At 39.6% G+C, this 21,541-nt stretch overlaps 2 protein-coding genes across 2 annotated transcripts; both read right to left on the reverse strand.

The window, feature by feature from the left end:
• Positions 1-8,379: 8,379 nt before the first annotated feature.
• On the reverse strand, positions 8,380-9,327 carry LOC311172802 (olfactory receptor 1J4-like; the record flags this gene model as incomplete). Its single annotated transcript, XM_084236330.1, has 1 exon — positions 8,380-9,327. The coding sequence occupies one exon, from the start codon at positions 9,325-9,327 to the stop codon at positions 8,380-8,382; it is 948 nt and encodes a 315-aa protein (XP_084092456.1).
• A 7,891-nt stretch (positions 9,328-17,218) lies between these two features.
• On the reverse strand, positions 17,219-18,172 carry LOC311172803 (olfactory receptor 1J4-like; the record flags this gene model as incomplete). The annotated part of the gene is made up of 1 exon (XM_084236331.1): positions 17,219-18,172. One exon carries the CDS (start codon positions 18,170-18,172, stop codon positions 17,219-17,221), a length of 954 nt encoding a protein of 317 aa, XP_084092457.1.
• Between the last annotated feature and the right edge of the window lie 3,369 nt (positions 18,173-21,541).

Raw genomic sequence — 21,541 nt, forward strand, 5'->3', positions numbered from 1 at the left:
GCCTCTCTAATTCACACAGGACACCTGCCATCTCCAAGACGGGTATCTAGTCCACATGTAGTTTTCGTTCTCTGTATTTTAACTCTTGGGGAGGGACGGGGAGCTCATAGACAACAGACATTTTCTTAGTTCAAGTCTCAGTGCTACTTTATGACATAGAACAGAGGATTCATTCAGGGTATTATTTTTTTAAATAATAACTTTTATTTTATATTCCCCATACAATTGCAGCCCCCCCATTCTGACCCCGATCCCTCCCCTCCCACCCCCCACCCCCCAAAAAGTGTCTCTGGTTCATAGTTTTTTGTTGATTTTGATTTTCACTTTCTTATAGTTACTCATTTTCCTGGTCTCTTATTTAAGTTTTCTAGATTCCTGCTATGAGTGAGACCATCCGGTATTTTTCTTTTTCTTTTTGGCTTATTTCGCTGAGCATGATCCCTTCCAGCACCATCCATGTGGCTGCAAATTGCATGTGTTTATCCTTTTTGAATGCTGAGTAATATTCCATGGTGTATATGTACCACATCTTCTTGATCCAGTCATTTATTTTTGGGCATTTGGGCTGTTTCCAAAGCTTAGCTATTGTAAATAGTGCTGCTATAAACATAGGGGTGCAGGTGTTCTTTGGAATTGATGTTTCTGTGTCCTTTGGGTAAATACCTAGGAGTGGAATTGCTGGATCATATGGAAGCTCTATGTTTAGCAGGTCCAGAAATCTCCACACAGCTCTCCATAGTGGTTGGACCAGTTTGCACTCCCACCGACAGTGCAGAAGAGTTCCTTTTTCTCCACACCCTCGCCAACTGTTGTTGTTGCTAGTTTTTTTAATATGTGCCATTCTCACTGGTGTAAGATGGTATCTCATGGTAGTTTTGATTTGCATTTCCCTGATGACAAGTGATGTTGAACATTTTTTCATATGCATGTTGTCCATTTGCATTTCCTCTTCAGAGAAGTTTCTTTTTAGCTCTTCTGCCCATTTTTGGACTGGATTATTTTCTTTGTTGTTGTTGAGTTTCATCAGCTCTTTGCAGATTTTTGTGATCAGTCCTTTATCATTAGTGTTGGGTGCAAAAATGTTCTCCCAGTTGGTGGGGTTTCTCTTTGTTTTTGTTATTGACTCTTTTGCTGTGCAGAAGCTCTTTAATTTGATGTAGTCCCAGCTGTTTATCTTTGCCTTCACTATCACTGCTTTGGGTGATGTGTCTGTAAAGATGTCTTTGATGTGCAAATCACGTAAGGTTTCGCCTATATTTCCTTCTATATATTTTATGGTTTCAGGTCTTATGTCTAGTTCTTTAATCCATTTTGAGTTGATTTATGTGAATGGTGTGCGGTAGTGGTCAAGCTTCATTTTTTTGCATGTAGCGACCCAGTTTTCCCAGCACCATTTATTGAACAAACTTTCTTTGCTCCAATGCATAGTCTTTGCTCCTTTGTCAAAGATTATTTGACCATAAATCTGTGGGTTTATTTCTGGATTTTCTATTCAATTCCATTGGTCTGTATGTCTGTTCTTATTCCAATACCATGCAGTTTTGATGATTATGGCTTTGTAGTATAGTTTGAAGTCTGGGAGTGTGATGCCTCCATTCCCATTTTTTTTTTTCAGGAGAGCTTTGGCTATTCGGGTTTTTTTGTGATTCCATATGAATTTCATCTATAATTGTTCTATTTCTTTGAAGAATGACATTGAAATTTTGATTGGAATAGCATTGAATCTGTATATTGCTTTTGGTAGGATGGCCATTTTAATAATGTTTATTCTTCCAATCCATGAGCAGGGGATGTCTTTGCATTTCTTTGTGTCTTCTTCTATTTCTTTTAACAGTGTTTTATAGTTTTTTTTGTATAGGTTCTTTACCTCTTTTGTTAGATTTATTCCCAAATATTTGATTTTGTTTGTTTCAATAATAAAAGGGATGGTTTTTTTGATTTCTTCTTCTTCAGATTTATTGTTTGTGTATAGGAAGGCTACTGACTTTTGCGTGTTGATTTTGTATCCTGCCACTTTACTGAACTGATTGATGAGTTGAATTAGTTTTTCTGTGGAGTTTTGGGGTTCTCTATGTATATTATCATATCGTCTGCAAATAGTGATGGTTTGACTTCATCTTTTCCTATTTGGATTCCTTGGATGTCTTTCTCTTGTCTTATTGCTCTGGCTAGGACTTCCAGTATTATATTGAAAAGCAGTGGTGAGAGTGGACATCCTTGTCTTGTTCCAGATCTCAGTGGAATTGCTTTCAGCTTTTCACCGTTGACAATGATACTGGCTGTTGGCTTGTCATAGATGGCCTTTATGATGTTGAGGTATGTTCCTAGTATCCCAAGAATTTCAAGGGCTTTTATCATGAATGGGTGTTGCACTTTGTCGAATGCTTTCTCAGCATCTATTGATATTATCATATGGTTTTTATATTTCTTTTTGTTGATGTGTTGGATAACGTTGATTGATTTTCGGATGTTAAACCATCCTTGTGTCCCTGGAATGAATCCTACTTGGTCGTGGTGAATTATCTGATAGCTAAAATTTTATTGAGGATTTTTACATCAGTGTTCATTAGGGAGATTGGCCTGTAGTTTTCCTTTTTTGCGTTGTCCTTGTTCGGTTTTGGTATTAGTGTAATGTTGGCTTCATAGAACGTATTTGGTATTGTCCCTTCCTTCTCAATTTTTTGGAAGAGTTTGTGAAGGCTAGGCACTAATTCGTCTCTGAATGTTTGCTAGAATTCATTTGTAAATCCATCAGGTCCTGGGCTTTTGTTTTTGGGGAGGTTTTTGATTACCATTTCAATTTTGCTGCTTGTAATTGGTCTGTTTAGGTGTTCTATTTCTTCTTTATCTAGCTTTGGGTGATTGTAGAGTTGTAGGAATTTGTCCATCTCCTCTAGATTGTTGAACTTGTTTCCATACAACTGTTCATAGTAGTTACTGATTATTCTTTTGATTTCTGCTGTGTCCGTTGTGATTTCTCCTCTTTCATTTATGATCCTGTTTATTTGTTCTTTCTCTCTTTTTTTCCTTTGTGAGCCTTGCTAGGGGTTTGTCTATTTTATTGATTTTTTTCAAAGAACCAGCTCTTGGTTTCATTGATCTTTTGTATTGTTTTTTTAGTTTCAATTTCATTTATTTCTGCTTTGGTTTTTATTATTTCTTTTCTTCTACTGGTTTTGGGTTTTTTTTGTTGTTCTTTTTCTAGATCTTTGAGCTTCGAGATTAGGTTGTTTCTTTGAGTTCTTTCTTGTTTCTTGATGTGAGCTTCTATTGCTATATATTTTCCTCTTATTACTGCTTTTGCTGCATCCCATACATTTAGGATATTGGTGTCCTCCTTGTCATTCAATTCAAAGAATTTTTTAATTTCTTCTTTGATCTCCTCATTAGTCCAGTGGTCTTCCAGTAGTGTGGTTTTTAATCTCCATGAGGTAGGAAAGTTCCTTGCCTTCTTTTTATGGTTTATTTCTAGTTTGATGCCTTCATGGTCAGAAAAGATGGTTGGTATGATTTCAATCTTGGTGTACCTGTTGATGTTTGTCTTGTGCCCCAGTATGTGATCGATCCTGGAGAATGATCCGTGTTTGCTTGAGAAAAATGTGTACTCTGGTTTTTTGGGGTTTAGTGTTCTATAGATGTCTGTTAAGCCCAAATGCTCTAGGTCCTTATTTAGAGCTTTGGTTTCTTTACTTATTTTTTGTTTTGTTGATCATCCATTGCTGATAGTGGTGTGTTGCAGTCTCCCACTACGTATGTGTTTTCTCTGATGTCTGTTTTCAGAGAGGACAACAGTTGTCTGATATATTTTGGTGCTCCTTCGTTTGGTGAGTATATGTTAATGAGTGTTATTTCTTCTTGAAATATTGTCCCCTTGATCATAATGTAGTGACCATTGGGGTCTCTTTTTATTTTTTTGAGTTTGAAGTCTGTTTTATCTGATATAAGTATAGCTGTTCCTGCTTTCTTTTTTGGTCCATTTGCTTGTAGGATTGTTTTCCATCCTTTAACTTTGAGTCTATTTTTATCTTTTGTAGCTAAATGTGTTTCCTGGAGACAGCAAAAGGTTGGGTTTTGTTTCTTAATCCAGGCTGCAACTCTGTGTCTTTTTATTGAAGAGTTTAGTCCATTTACATTTAGCATTAATATTGATATGTTAGCATCTGTATTTGCCATTGTGTTTGTCTTTCCTTTGATTTTATTTATTTATTCTTTTAATAACTTTTTTTTTTTGGCCTTCTTTCGTTGTTATTCGTCCCTCTGAGGTTCTGGCTTTAGGATTCCTTGTAGTATTTTTTGGAGTGGGGGTTTAGTTGTAATGAAATTCCGGAGTTTCTGTTTGTCTGGGAAGGTCCTTATTCTTCCTTCATAGAGGAAGGAGAGCTTTGCAGGATAGAGTATTCTTGTTTGGCATCTGTTTTCTTGGAGTTTGTTGACTATGTCCTTCCAATCTCTCCTTGCCCGTAGTGTTTCTTCAGAGAAGTCTGATGTCAGCCTGATTGGCTTTCCTTTGAATGTTATCTGTTTCTTCCTTCTTGCCAGCTTCATTATTTTTTCCTTGTCCTGGATTCTTGGGAGCTTTACTATTATGTGTCTTGCTGTATTTTTCCTTTCGTCGTGGAAGTTTGGTGTTTTTCTTGCTTCTTGTATATCAATTTTCAGCTCCTTCTTCACATTTGGGAAGTTCTCTTCAATTATCTCTTTGAATATTTTCTCTGTTCCTACATCTCTCTCCTCTCCTTCTGGTATTCCTATAACTCTCATATTTCCTTTCCTCATGGAGTCAGATAGTTCCCGAAGTCTTTCTTCATTCTTTTTCCTTCGTACTTCTCTTTCCTTTTCTGTTTTGGTTCTTTTTATTTCTGTGTCTTCAAGAGAACTTATTCGTTCTTCCATTTCATCTATTCTGCTTTCATTGCTTTTCCCAGAATTCTTTAGTTCTTCCATTAATTCTTTGATCTCCTGCATTTCTTTTACTTCCCTCTTTAGGGACTCTATTTCATTCTTCTGATCGTTGATTATTTATCCCTTATCATTGTTTTCCTTTATGACTTCTGTCATTTTTTTAATCACGGCAATTTTAAATTCTCTTTCTGGAAGGCTCAGAAGTTCTTCCAAGTTACTGTCGTTGCAGTCTGGGGGCTGGTTTTCTTTTTGTGGTGTGCTTTTTCCCTGAGGAGTTGTTAGGTTGCATGTGGTTCTTCTACTCTCTACTGTCTGTTTTCTAATTTGCCGTATGCGTTGGGACACTGTGTTGCTGGGACTGGCCGGCATCTTGGGTGAGCTTCTCTGCTCCACTCTGGCTCCTCCGGGAGCCATCTGTCAGTTTCAAGCAGTATTTACTGGAGAAAGGTCCATGTTCTAAAATGCCGATGTGGGGACACACTCCCCTGTGCGCCTGGTCTGCCCTGGCGGTGGGTTCCTGCACCCCCTCTGGGCTTGGACTGCAGGCCAGAGGGAGTCTGGCGTGGGCGAACTTCCCCCACTCACCTCTGGCTCCTGAGGGAGCCTTCTGCAGGTAGTCTTTACTGAAGAAATGTCCCTGTTCTAGAATGGCGATGCGGGACACACTCCCCATTCAGGGTAATTTTTTGACCAGTTTTACACATGGTCATTCAAAAGCACTAAAAGGTAAATAAAGTACGAAATCACCAGAGCAAAATAATCACACAATGGTTTTTCTACCAATTGCGAAACATGATGACTTGATATTCCTTCTTCATTGAAAATATTTTAAGAGATCACTCTCGAAGACATCTGCACCTAAACTTTTCTTTGCAAGGAAATTTTAGTGAAAATTTAAATTTTCTCATTGATTTAGGACTTTTCAAGTTAACTGCATCTCATTTGTTTTATCTTTGTTAGTTGATACACAATAAGCTTTCGATTTAAGGGGGTTGCAATTGTATTGGGAATATAAAAATAAAATTTATTATAAAAAAAAAAAAGAATAGTTTGCCGGATGCATTCATTGTGAAACTATCATGTCAATGAAGTAGAGATACCATGTGTGACCCTGCAGATGGCCATGTCCCATACTATGACCCCTCCCTCCTTTTTACTTCTCCTGTTATTATCATGCAACCCCTGGCTTGATTACTCTCACTATAGGTTGCTTGTTCTAGAAATTTCCATAACGGGAATCACATAGTATGGGCTATCCTCTGGCAGACTTCTTTCATCAGTATGTTACTTTAAGACACATCAACGTTGCTGTATCAACAATACATCATTTTATTGCTTAATATTATTTCATGTGTATCAAATATTGGTTAGCACTAGATTATTTCCCCCATGAATCTCTTAACATAAGCTGAACATATAAACCAGTTTTGAATGGATGTAGACTTGTGTTTAATGGGTAATTACCTAAGAGTGAGTCCATGCTTAAGTTCAAGGTCTACATTTTAAGAAACTACTAGTTGTCTTATCACTTTTCCTCCTCACAGTGTTTGAGAGGTTAAATCCTTCATAACCCTTAGTTTGATCAGTGTTTTTAACTTTAAGATTATAGTAGATCTGGTCAACTTTTATTATGTCCAGTTCTGTAAATTTAGCATTCTAGTGGGAGTGCAGTGATGAGACTTTGGGACTTTTAATTCACTTACTTGATCTCTAATAATGTGCTTTATCTAATCATGTCTTATAATTACCTGGTGACACATTTGATCAAACTTTTGCCCAATTGCTTAACCCATATCACAGGATTTTATCACATATCTTCTTCTAAAATTTCAGTAATATGAGATTTTCTGTGAAGGGTATTTTCTATTTTAATACTTTATATTTTAGATTGAGTGCAAGTTTGGCTGGAAGTTCATTTTGGTGACTATGTATATTCAAATCCTTCAACACCCTTCACTGTATTTCCTCCACTGATTGCCCTTGTTCCTCTATGAAATATCTGCTCTACACAGTATGGATCCTTTCATAGGCTCTGTTCTTTTCCATTGATCTATTTTTTCATCTTTATTCTCTAACATGAGTCTCACTTGATTACTGTAGTTTTATTATCAGCTCATACTTTAGGGCTTTGAAGATTCATCACATCCGCTTGTCAAAACTGTGCTGAGTAACCCAGGTTCTTCACAATCCTTCAAAAAATTAGAAACAATTTGTCAATTTCCACCAAAACAAAAAAAAAAATAGAAAAATTGTAAGCCATTTAAGGGATTGGAATGCTTATCATTGAAGCTTTTGAATCAGGAAACATTCTTTTTTATCTTAACTAATATTATGAAAATTTATATTTTTATTTGTTCCTCCATTCATTGTGAATTTTCAAGTATTCTTATATAATCACTATGTTACATCTAGAACATTAGCCTTGATTTTCCTTTGGTATAAGTCTGCCGAATTTCCTTAGTTTTTCTGCAAATTTCTTCATTTCACCTTCTCTTTTGTAGAATATATTCACTTGGTAGCGATTGCTAAAAATATTTTTATTGCATATAAAGACAACATTCTTTTGTCTTCTGATTCCTTCATCCTTGTATTGCTGCTGTTGCTTATTATTGTAGCTTGAGGCTTAGTTAGGTGATAATTAGAAGCAGTCAGCCTCCCTCCCCTTGACCCTAACCTCTGCCTGAAAAGTTGGTTGAATCACTTTTCAGCTCTTCTAGTGGGTGAGCAACAAGGAAGGTACCAAATAAGCATATTCTAATCACACCCACAACTACACACTGGATGCTTAATAACAATTTAAGTAAAGCCTTTTGTTTTCTTGAGGGAGTGAAAGACAGAAAATTGAGAGTTACGAAAAAATTAAGTACGAAAATTAGGAACATTTCTTTACCAGAATGACATTCATATTATATGGTGATATCTTATAAATATATCTCTATATTCATGTGAATGTAACATTTGTGTATATAGTATATATATTATTTTCATATTGCCAGGGTCACATACATTAACTCTAAAATACACATTCCCCAATTTACACAATTTTATGCACTCACATCACCATAACAATTGAACTCATTAAATAGTGAACATAGTTTATTGAGTTCTTCTCACCCTTCCCTTTTGTGTATTGCCTAACATGCGTGCATTAAGTGTTGCAATTTGAAATGTGTAGCCTGATGAACTTTACATAAGCGTATCTCCATTGTTGCTATTGCCAAATAAGATGGCGAACATTTCAAGCACCCCTGAAAAATTTTTTTGAAAAGAACTAAAGTCCTCACTATTAACGGAAAGGCAGGGATTTCATGGAGTTGGTGGGACTTCACATCCTCCACTTCTCCTACCCCAAGACCTGTGATGTAGCAATCAGGCATCATCTACTCCAAGAATTGTTAAGAAAATGTCAGAATCGTTGAGGCAGTCTGGTTGATGAAAGCTGGTGTCTGTCAGCAGAGAGAGTGATTATTAACATGTTCATCTTGAGTCTTTTGACATAAGGAACTTAACCCGATTCACAAGTGTTTCCAGGGCACGTTTCATGTCTCTGTTTCTCAGGCTGTAGATGAAGGGGTTCAGCAAGGGGGTGACAACCATATACATCAAAGAAGCAGTTACCTTTTCATCACTGGAGGGGTCTGCGGAAGAAAACAGGTAAACTTCTGCAATGGTCCCACAGTATAAAGACACAACAAGGAGGTGGGAGCCACAGGTAGAAAGGACTTTGAAGAATTTCTTAGCAGAGGGTTCTCTAAGGACCATGGTCCAAATCCGGATATAGGAGCCAACAATACCACCAAAAGGCGAGAGGACGATCACCACCCCCTCATAAAAGATGACCAAGTCATTGATGGAGATGTCTGAGCAGCTCATCTTAAGGAGTGTAGTGAGATCACAGAAGAAGTGGTGTATGGTATTGTCAGCACAGAAGGACACTCCAGCCAAGAGCAGGGTGTGCAACAGAGAGTGCAGATTGCTGAAGAACCAACATGCAGCTACTAAGAGGACACACAGCTCCTGCCTCATGATGGTGGTGTAGTGGAGGGGCTGACAGATGGCCACATACCTGTCATAGGCCATCACTGCAAGAAGGAAATTGTCAAAACAACCAAACCATATTAAAAAATATGTCTGGGAGATACACGCTGCAAAGGAGATGGACTTGTCATTAGTGTGCATGTTGGTGAGCATCTTAGGGACAGTGACAGATGAGAGACACACATCATTGAAGGCCAAGTGGCTGAGGAAGAAGTACATGGGGGTGTGGAGTTGCGAGTCCAGTTTGATGAGCAGCATGATGAGCAGGTTCCCCAGCACCGTGGTCAGGTATATGCCCAGGAATAGGGCGAAGAACAGGCCCCGCTGCTCTGGACGGATGGGGAGCCCCAGGAGGAGGAACTCGGACACGCTGCTCTGGTTCTCCATCTCATGTTTCTCATGTCTCTGCTAGGTAAGTAGAGGAGAGGTAGAAATGTAAGAAGTAGCCATACAAACATAGCAATATCCTCTATTCATGAACACTTACCAAATGATTCTGTAAGTATTACAAGTCCTCCCTCCCCTGCTGCTCATGGATTAATGCAGGAACCCCTGCTCCAGAGCGGGGAGCACATCTTCTCTCTTTACCCTCTGCAGTCCCTTTCCTTACCTGAGATGAGTAGTCAGAGGTGAACATGTGGGAGTTTTGGAGGAGGGAGGTAGATGTTTGAGATGAAAGGGCTGATGAAGAGACTCGGATCACAGCCAGCAGCCGTCCCCATGTGCTTTAGGGGGGCACAATTGGTGCTTATGTCCTGCGGCAAAGAGGGGGAAAGAATAACATGCCATTTAGCTCTCTCCAAGTCTGTCTCCAGTCTCTTTGACTACTCGTTCCTTCCACTCTCTGTCTGACGTAAGGGGAAGTCACACACACAGACCTATTGTGAGGGAGCATTCATCCACCCCTCTCACACACTGATCCACCTGGAGGACACATCTGATCTATGAGCACAGGACACACTCTGCTCACCTAGAATCCCCTGCTCACTTCACCCTGTGTTGTTCCTTGTTACATCAGTCACCTTGTAATCAGTGCCTGAGTCTCAGCTTCTGCTGGGAAGACCAGCAACAAATAGTAACAAGACATACTTGTGAGTCCATTGCCTCCTGAACTTGCTGTGTCTGTCCCTGATTCCAGGGAATAGCCAGAAGGACACCAGTTTACAACCCATTTGAAGGACAGGGAAGGTCCCTCAGCTCCTGATTAAGGAAAGAGAATAATTTGACTGCCTGAGTTCCTGTCAGACCCTGGGGAGGAGCCTGCATCGAGGCTGGAGGGACTGAGCTAGGTGCAGGCACTTGAGCTCTGTCGAGGTATCAGGGGACACTGACCTGCTGATAGGCCATGTGAGAAGCAGTCGACCTGGCTTTCCTCCAGCATGAGGAAGCCAGCACCTGTTCAGACAGCACTGGGCACTGGCCTCTGTCAATCAGTCTTGTTTAGCAGCTATAAAGTGCAGATAAAATAGTTATGAAGATTTTATTAAAGTTTTGAGGCCATTCCTGCTAAAGCACATAAACACCCAATAAATGTCAACCCTTATTTTCATCCCTTTGCATATTCCAACAAAAGATAAATATAATCTTTGATGTTGATGCCAATTCAAGGCAGTTGAGTGACTCTGAGTTGATTCATTTTTTTTCAAAGCTACTTCCACAACACAACACGAGTATGTGATACAAATGTGAGGGCCTCAGCCTGTGTAGTTTATACCCACTCAGTTTAACTTGGTTAACAGGCACCCCCAGGCTGATGGCTCTGTGCTGCTCTAGACTTTCCAAAAGTGGCCATTTGTGCATGTACCTGCTCAAGGTTCTCACCTATACACCTTTCTCAGTTCAGTCCACACCCCCAATTTTTCTTATGCATATAATGTGCACTAGAACTGGGGACACATTCCTTCCCATGTCCCCAAAGTCATGGCACCTCTAAGAAGGAGGATGTGTCTTTATGCTCCCTTCATGTCCCTATTCTCTATGCCAGCATAGGGCTGCACACACAGGGTCTCACTGGGCATCAGATTCTGAAATGCAGCTTCTCTAATTCACACAGGACACCTGCTGTCTCCAAGACGGGTATCTAGTCCACATGTAGTTTTCGTTCTCTGTATTTTAACTCTTGGGGAGGGACAGAGAGCTCATAGACACCAGACATTTTCTTAGTTCAAGTCTCAGTGCTACTTTATTACATAGAACAGAGGATTCATTCAGTGTAATTTTTTGACCAATTTTACACATGGTCATCCAAAGGCACTAAAAGGTAAATAAAGTACATTGTCACCAGAGCAAAATAATCACACAATGGTTTTTCTACCAATTGCGAAACATGATGACTTGACATTCCTTCTTCATTGAAAATATTTTAAGAGATCACCCTTGAAGACATCTGCACCTAAACTTTTCTTTGCAAGGAAATTTTAGTGAAAATTTAAATTTTCTCGTTGGTTTAGGACTTTTCAAGTTAAATGCATCTCATTTGTTTTACCTTTGTTAGTTGATACACAATAAGCTTTCGATTATTAAAATGAACAGTTTGCCAGATGCATTCATTGTGAAACTATCCTGTCAATGAAGTTGAGATACCATGTGTGACCCTGCAGATGGCCATGTCCCATACTATGACCCCTCCCCCCTTTTTACTTCTCCTGCTATAATCATGCAATCCCTGGCTCGCTTACTCTCACTATAGGTTGCTTGTTCTAGAAATTTCCATAAAGGGAATCACATAGTATGGGCTATCCTCTGGCAGACTTCTTTCATTAGTATGTTACTTTAAGACACATTAATGTTGCTATATCAACAATGCATCATTTTATTGCTTAATAATATTTCATGTGTGTCAAATATTGGTTTGCACTAGATTATTTCCCCCTTGAATCTTTTAACATAAGCTGAATGGTATAAACCAGTTTTAAATGGACATAGACTTTTGCTTCTAATGGATAGTTACCTAAGAGTAAGTCAACACTTAAGTACAAGTTCAACATTTTAAGAAACTACTAGTGTTTTTCTAAGTTGTTATATCACTTTTGATTCTAACAGTTTATGAGAGTTTGAATTCCTTCATAAGTTTGAGCAATGTTTTTAACTTAGTTTGATCAGTGTTTTTAACTTTAAATTTCTAGTAGATCTTGTCAGCGTTTGTTATGACCAATTCTGTAAATTTAACATTTTACTGGGAGCGCAGTGATAACACTTTAGATTTTTAATTTGTGTTTACTTGATCTCTAATAATGTGCAGCATCTAATCATGTCTTATATTTATCTGGTGAAGCATTTGTCCATTATTGAGTCTTTGAAAGTTTTTACATATTTTGATTTCATGTACATATTGCATTTATTACTTAGAAGTACTTACTTCCTATGTATATTATAGTCTTATTCTTTTAAAGGTATTATTCAAAAAAGCATGAGAAGTTCAATTTGATTAAGTTCAATTTTCAGAACCTTCTTTATGAATTGCAGTGTCTTTGCTTTTCTAAGAAACCTGTGCTTAACCCAACATCACAGGATTTTATCCTATGTGTTCTCAAATTTTTATAATTTGAGAATTCATATTAGTCGTATTATCTATTTTAATACTCTACATTTTACATTTAGTGCAAGATTTGGCCGGAAGTTTGTTTTGTTGACTCTGGGTATTCAGTTCCTCAGCATCCTTTGCAGAAAGACTGTATTTCCTTCACTGATTTACCCTTTTTCCTGTGTGAAGTATTGGGGTTACACAGTATGAATCTATTTATGGGCTCTGTTCTGTTCCATTGACTATTTTGTCATCTTTATTCTGACATGAGTCTGACTTGATTGCAATAGTTTTATGATCAGGTCATACATAGGTAAAGATTCATCTCATCCTCTTGTCACAGCTGCTTTTGCTAAAAGTTGTTTGCATCTCCTTAAAAAATTTAGATTCAGGATGTCAATTTCTACCAAAAAAAGTAAAAAGAAATAAGGAAAAGCATTTTAGAATTTTGATGGGGTTGCAATGCTTATCATTTTTGGTTTTGATACGGTCAATATTCATTTTTATATTTACCAATATGATTATTTCCACTGATTGATTTCTTTGTGACTATTCAAGTTTTCTCATATAAGCACTACCTCATATCCAGAGAATTACTTTTGGGACTCCATTAGCATATCTGCTGGCATTTTTTTTAGTTGTGTCTTTCTGTAAATATCAGTATTTCACCTTCATTATGGAAGAATAAATTTCAGGCTCCTACAGTTAATACTGTAGCTTTCCTGTATAAAGATGTCATTACTTTGTATTCTGATTTGATTCAGTCTTCTGATGCTACTATTGTTCATGAGCTAATTCTTGTGTCTTAGTGAATCAACACTTAAGCACAAGGTCAACATTTTAAGAAAGTACTAGTGTTTTTCTAAGTTGTTATGTCACTTTTGATTCTAACAGTGTATGAGAGTTTAAATTCCTTCATAAGTTTGATCAGTGTTTTTAACTTTAAAATTTAGTTTGATCACTGTTTTTAACTTTAGTTTTAACTTTAGTTTGATCACTGTTTTTAACTTTAAAATTCTAGTAGAGCTTTTCAGCTTTTGTTATGACCAAAACATGATGATTGGGTATATAGAGTCACCAAACACTTTTGACCCTCACCTCTTCCTTGAAAATTTGGTTGAGCTCATTATTCCAGCTCTTGTAGCATGTGAACAACCAGGAGGTTTTCCAAATCAGCTCACACCTCTGCACACCAGACAACCCCTTGGTGATGGATTTGGGAAAGAGTTCCTAGGAAATGTTTGATAATAATGCAAGAAGAGATAAAACTTTTTGTTTGTGTTATGGAGCAACTAAAACAGAAAATTGGGGAAGAAAAAAGCAAGTAGGAAAAATGGGAACATTTCTTCCCCAGAATAATGACATTCATTTTATATAGAGATATCATAGGTATTTATCTCTGTTTATCTGAATGTATGATATATATATATATAAGTTGCATGCACTTTTTGCATGTTGCGATGTCACATATATTAACTAAAATACACACTCCCCAATTTATATAATTTTTTTGCTTTTTTATTTTATATGTTTCTTTTTTTAAAAAAAGATTGATTTATTTATTTATACAAGCACTGGGTACAGTCAAAAGCGTGGGAAGGTGAGAGAATTCACCAGAGTAAGAGGGGAGAGCAGAGCAGGCAGAAGGACCGAAGTACACTGCTGAGGGGAACCGCTGGTGGCAGGAGAGGTCTGTGCGCCATGTGGGACCCTTGCCTGGTGGCCGGGGATCGAACTGGTGCTGCAGAGGCTGCGGGTAGCCTCGCAACCCAGTGCTCAACCACTGTTCCACCGGGGAGGCCCATATTTCTTACATCATTTTTCATTTTTGCACAATGTATACATTTCCATCTTGGTTATATTCCCCATACAGTTGTGTCCCCCTTTTTTTGACCCCAATCCCTCCTCTTCCCCCACCCCAGTAATTCTCTGATGTCTGTTTTCAGAGATGATAACAGTAGTCTGATATATTTTGGTGTTCCTTCATTTGATGAGTATATGTTAATGAATGTTATTTCTTCTTGAAGTATTGTCCCTTTGATATAATGTGACCGTCTGGGTCTCTTTTTACCTTTTTGAGTTTGAAATCTGTTTTATCTGATATAAGTATAGTTGTTCCTGCCTTCTTTTTGGTCCATTTGCTTGTAGGATTGTTTTCCATCCTTTTACTTTCAGTCTCTTTTTATCTTTTGAGGTTAAATGAGTTTCCTGGGGACAGCAAAAGGTTGGGTTTTATTTCTTAATCCAGCCTCAACTCTGTGTCTTTTTATTGAAGAGTTTAGTCTATTTACAATTAGGGTTAATATTGATATGTTAGCATCTGTATTTGCCATTTTGTTTGACTTTTCTTTGGTTTTATTTATTTATTTTTTGTGGTTTTTTTTTTTTTTTGGTCTTGTTTCGTTCTTATTCATCCCTTTGTTGGTTCTGGCTTTAGGACTCCTTGTAGTATTTTTTGGAGTGGGGTTTAGTCATAATGAAATTCCAGAGTTTCTGTTTGTCTGGGAAGGTCCTTATTCTTTCTTCATAGAGGAAGGAGAGCTTTGCGGGATAGAGTGTTCTTGGTTGGCATTTGTTGTCATGGAGTCTGTTAACTATGTCCCTCCACTCTCTCCTTGGCCGTAGTGTTTCTTCAGAGAAGTCTGATGTCAGCTTGATTGGTTTTCCTTTGTATGTTATCCGTTTCTTCCCTCTTGCCATCTTCATTATTTTTTCCCTGTCTTGGATTCTTGGGAGCTTTACTATTATGTGTCTTTTCCTTTCATCATGGAAGTTTGGTGTCCTTCTTGCTTCTTGTATGTCTATTTTCAGCTCCTTCTTCATGTTTGGGAAGTTCTCTTCTATTATTTCCTTGAATATTTTCTCTGTTCCTATGTCTCTCTCCTGTCCTTCTGTTATTCCTTTAACTCTTATATTTCCTTTCCTCATGAAGTCAGATAGTTCCCGAAGTCTTTCTTCAGTCTTTTTCCTTCATACTTCTCTTTCCTTTTCTGTTTTGGTTCTTTTTATTTCTGTGTCTTCCGAGAGTGCTTATTCGTTCTTCCATTTTATCTATTCTGTTATCACTGCTTTTCCCAGCGTTCTTTAGCTCTTCCATTAATCCTTTGATCTCCTGTATTTCCTTCACTTCCCTCTTTAGGGACTCAATTTCATTCTTCTGATCATTGTTTTCCTTAATGACTTCTGTCAGTTTTTTAATTTTTAAATTCTCTTTCTGGAAGGCTCAGAAGTTCTTCCAAGTCACTGTTGTTGCCATCTGGTGGGTGGTTTTCTTTTTGTGGTGTGTCTTTTTCCTGAGGACTTGCTAGGTTGCATGTACTTTTTCTTCTCCCTGCTGCTTGTTTTCTAATTTGTCCTATGCATTGGGACACTGTGTCGCTGGTACTGGCCAGCATCTTTTTGGTGTGCTCTTTCTGGGATTTCGGAAACTGGGGGTCCAATCGAGTCAAATACTGTTATGCCAGAAGTCCAGTGAGGCAGTGGTACTATGAGTATGTTAATGGTTGCTGTCACAGAATATCTCCTTCTTCTGTGTTTGTTTTAATTCCAAAGGTGTATCTGAAGTCCCACAGACTGCCCTGGAGTGGCTGGATTCCCCTCTGGCCTCCAACTCCCTGCCAGGTGGGACCTGGCTTGTGGGGGCCTTCAGCTCGCCTCTGGCTGTGGGGGCAGCCCTCTCCCAGTTTCAAGCAGTCTTTACTGAAGCAAAGGTCCCTATCCTAAAATGGCGAGTCAGAATCACACTTTCCTGTGCCTGAGGTCTGCCCCTGCGGTGGCTGCCTGCTCCCCTCTGGGTTTGGATGGCTGGCCAGATGGGGCCTGGCATGGGGGCAGCTTCCCAGCTCACCTCTGGCTGCGTGGGGAGCCTTCTCCCAGTTTCAAGCAATCTTTATTGAAGGAAGGTCCCTATTCTAAAATGGCGTGTCAGAAGAGCACTTTCCTGCACCCGTGGTCTGCCCCAATTTATATAATTTTATTCACATGCACATCACCATAACTTTTCCATTCAGAAAATTATAATTAAGGTTTGTTGTATTTGATTTACTGTATTTGTATTTGATTTACTTTGATTTAGTGTCTAGTATGCATAGGCTAAGTATATAAATTTGAACTGTATAGTCTGATGAATTTTTACATGAGCAAATAACAATTTAACTACCATCAGGATAAGATATAGAAGATTTCTTGCACTTAGAACTCTAATCTTAAAATAAATAAAACACTCACTAAAAAGAAAATGTGGACAGTCACATCAATGTGCAAAATTTTTAAAGGCATGCCAGCACATTAAAACCAGCACCTCACAAGAAATGAAGTTTTGAGTCATCAGAAGTTTATTGCGGGAATGTCAAATTTAAAAAATTTGAAATTCAATTTATGAAAGCAGAATTTTCTGTGACACTCTTTCTAGCACCCTCCTTCTCTGACTGTGAAGGGCCAAGAGAAAAAAGACTGGTTTTCCTGGAGCTGGTGGGACAGAATGAGTTACATCCTCATTATTGCCACTTTATACCCTCTCTCATCTCCAACCCCTAGCACTGTGCAAGTTGCAATTAGGCATCAGATATTCCAAGAATTGTTAAGAATCATTGAAAGTCAGTCTGAGTAAAGAAAACTGTTGTATGTGAGCAGAGAGGGAAACTGGAGAGGCCAACTTCCCTGACCTGTTCATGTAGTCCACATTCAACTGGATACTCAGAATATCAGTTAAGGTCTAATAATTTCCTTGTTGTTTTGACTCTATAATTAACGCTTTCAGATCGAGTCTTTTGACATAAGGAACTTAGCCCTATTAACAAGTGTTTCCAGGGCACGTTTCATGTCTCTGTTTCTCAGGCTGTAGATAAAAGGGTTCATCATGGGGGTGACTATCATATACATCACAGAGGCAAGTATGTTTTTATTATTGGAGGTGGATGAGGAGGAGAAAAAGTAAACTTCTGCAAGAGTCCCATAGTATAAAGACACAACGAGGAGGTGGGAGCCACAGGTTGAAAGGACTTTGAGGAATTTCTTAGCAGAGGGGTCTCTCAGGATGGTGGTCCAAATCTGGATATAGGAGCCCAAGATGCCACTCAAAGGTACAATGATAATCATCCCTCCCTCGATGAAGATGACCAACATATTGAGTGAGACATCTGAGCAGCTCATCTTCAGGAGTATAGAGAGATCACAGAAGAAGTGGGGAATGGTGTTGTCAGCACAGAAGGACAATCGGGTAAAGAGGAAGGTGTTCAAGAGAGAGTGGAAAAGGCAGAAAAGCCAGGACCCAGCTACTAAGGAGACACACAGCTCCTGCCTCATGATGGTGGTGTAGTGGAGGGGCTGACAGATGGCCACATACCTGTCATAGGCCATCACTGCAAGAAGGAAATTGTCAAGACAACCAAATAGTATGAAAAAATATGTCTGGGAAACGCACTCTGAATAGGGGATGGACTTGTGATTAGCCTGCATGTTCATCAGCATCTTAGGGACAGTGACAGATGATAAACACATATCATTGAAGGCCAATTGGCTGAGGAAGAAGTACATAGGGGTGTGGAGGCGCGAGTCCAGCCTGATGAGCAGGATGATGAGCAGGTTCCCCAGCACCGTGGTCAGGTACATGCCCAGGAACAGGGCGAAGAACAGGCCCCACTGCCCTGGACGGATGGGGAGCCCCAGGAGGAGAAACTCAGACACGCTGCTCTGGTTCTCCCAACTCATGTTCATGTCTCTGCTGGGGATGAAGGAAAGAAGAGATAGGGAGTCTAGAATTAGCCACATTATAGTGATATCCTTTTTACATGAAAGTATTTATTTGTAACAAGATTTTTCTTTATTGCTCATGCTTGTTGATGCATGAATCATGGTTTGTCACAGTTGGTCTCCACTAGTACATGACACCCTTACAAAATAACAAGATTTCCTTCCATGGAACCAGAGGCACTTTCCTTTATTACACAGATATATATTGAACAACAGTCTTGTTCCAGGCACCACATAAAGCACTGAGTTCATTATAGTCTACTTGAAATGAGTCTCTATGTTCAAGGACTTTACATCTTTATATCACACTAGGTCCACCATCAATGATGGGCATAACAGAGAAAAAAATGAGATGATCAGCAGGAGACACACAGCCCTCATGTCCTCTTAAAAGTTTGTGGAACTCTGTAAACTGGAATAGAATAGCTAATGATTTGTTGCAGTCTTACTGTGAAACTTGTGTAATCCCTAAGCCTCACTACCAAAGTATCCATCCAGATTCCCAATGAATGCTGATAATAATGTCAAATATTTATCATGAACATGCCAGACAATATTCCAAAGGCTTTATAAGCACTATTAATAATAGAATAATCCTAATTAAATAATTGCTCTAATACCCACTTTAACTCTGAGGAAAGCATTTGGTGAGGTGTGAGGCTATACCACACATAAGCAGAACTAGTGAATTGAAAATGTGTGTCTAAGCAGAATCCATCACCTGCATGGGTGTCATAGCCCTCATCAGACATGCTGGATGATCTCACCTGTCACTCCATTGGTTCAAGAGTTATCAATCATATTGATACATCATACAACACAAAAAGAGCTTTCACACAACTTTAATTTCAAGAAGTAATGCTGTATCTACTGACGATGGTATATAAGGCGAATATGCTTTTTATTTCATAAATGTGATAAAACCTCATCCAAAGACAAAATTTACCACATGAGGTTGCTCATTTCTCTGGTGGTGGATTCCAGGTTCACCCTTCCTTTAACAGGTTAGAATTAGGGTTACACACACACATGCACACACACACAGAAGAGGGTTCCTCACTGACTCAAGCAGTGGAGCAGGACAGCAAGGCTCCTCAGGGACCATGAACTTGCTGAGGGCTCTGCTTATCTTGATTCACTGCCACTGAGAGGACAGTGTCTGGACCCCCATGTGGAGGTCTGGTTGCCCACTCACGTGTGCAGTGTGAGAACCAGAGGAAACAAGCAGGAACCAACTGGAGCAACTAGGACCTTGATTCAGACAGGGCTTGTGAGGAAGGCGCTGGGTCCTGATCCCTGGAAGGATCAGGCCATGTGATCCAGCATGTGAGGGGTGTACAGGGGCCCCTGTTCTTAGACTTCTACTCATCCTGCCCCAGACAGCAGTGAAGTGAGGATCTCCATCACACTGGCACTGACTTTGGGAAAGACAATAAGAATTCTCTTTACTGAGCACCAATCATGAGCCAGGCTTGGTGATGGACAGTCTGTATGCATTGCCTCATTTAGTCCTAAAAACAGCACTGTATGTGGGGCTAGATACCCCTCCTTTCCCAGGGAGGGATCTGAATGTCAGAGAGCAAACATAAGGGCCAGATGAAAACTGGGCCCCAGTGGGACCTGCTGCAGGCACTAAGGTCCCATCCATTAATACCTGACAGCTGCCCAGTAGTGGAGACTTGAGTGACCCTCTCAATGCAGAGCATGACCACTGTGAATGCCCACTAAATGGTCAGTAGTGAGTCACTTCAGCCCCATGCAGGGGTAGAACCATCACAAAAACACTGCTTGTACATAAACATCAACACATACACACAAAACATGAAGTGACGTGTATATATATAGCTCGCCAAATGCAAGGTACACATCCCTCATTTCAAGTCCTCCCTCCCCTGCTGCTTTTGGATAAATACAGGGACCCTATATCCAGAGTGGGGAACACATCTTCTCTCTTTACACTCTGCAATCTCTTTAGTTACATGTGATGAGTAGCCAGAGCTGAACATGTAAGAGTTATGCAGGAGGGAGGGCAGGTGTTGGAGATCAGTGGGCTGGTGAAGAGACCAGATCCCACCCAGCAGGTATTTATACTTTTTAATGGGTTTTAGTTGGTGCTGGTGCTCTGGGCCAAAGAGAATCAACCATGAATCATTCTTTGTTCTCTGCTCACTCTATCTTCTGTCTCTCTGCCCTTCCCTTCCATTTCGTTCCCTCTCCCTCTCTCTCTCTAGAGAGAGATGGGTATCCTCTCTCATCTCTCTAGAGAGAGATGGGTATCCCCCACACAGATATACATTAGTTAGGGAACATCCATCCACGCCATCACACACAGACCCACATGGAGAACACATTTGTCCTCAGAGCAAAGAGATACACTCTGCTCACCTAGAATCCCCCGCCATCCAGCCTGTGTCATTTCTTGTTACATCAGGCACCTTCTAATCGGTGTCAGAGTCCTCAGCTGCTGTCGAGAGAAGACCAGCAATAAATACTTCGAAGACATCCTCTGTGAGTCCATCACCTCCCGAGATTGCTGTGTCTGTCCCTGATGCCAGAGAACAGCCAGGAGGACACGACTTTATAAACCACTGAGAGGACAAGAGCAAGGTCCCTGAGCTCCTGGTTAAGGAAAGACAGTCACTTAATTGTTTCCAGTTCTTGCCAGACCTTAGGGAGGAGCCTGCATAGAGGCTGGAGGGACTGAGTTGGTGGAGTCACCTGAGCATGTGAGAGGATGTCCCAGGTATCAGGGGGACCCTGGGCTCCTCTCCCTGTAGTTCCAACCAGGTAGCAGCTGACATGATGTCCCCCAAGGCCAGTGTACCCAATGCTTTGGGCTTTCCAGTCACCCAATGTTGACCGTAAATAAGTAAAGTAACTTCCCTCAACCTTGTTTTACTTGTTATAAATGCAGATGCTAGTGGTATAAATATTCATGTTTCTATTAAGACTATATTAAATCACTCATGCTAAAGCATCAGGTACATGTCAACTTACTGTCATTATCTTTGTATATTCCAGCAAAAGATAAGCATATCTATAATCTATAATTGGATAAATATCTTAATATTATAGCATTGATGGTTTTTGAATGACTCGATTTTCAAAGTTTAATTTTTCAAGTCCTGCTTCTCCATGAGAAAGACCTAAGCACCCCCCACAGAACAATACAACCATGTGATACACATTTCAGTGAATCAGCCAGCATGTGTACCCCTGTGTAAACATGTAAAGGGACACCCCCAGGCTGGATGGCTCTGTGCTCATTTAGACTCTTCAGGAAGTGGCCTTTTGTGCAGATTAGAGAGGCAGAAGTAAAACCATCTC

Source organism: Talpa europaea (assembly GCF_964194135.1).
Source record: "Talpa europaea genome assembly, chromosome: 7".
NCBI lineage: Eukaryota > Metazoa > Chordata > Mammalia > Eulipotyphla > Talpidae > Talpa > Talpa europaea.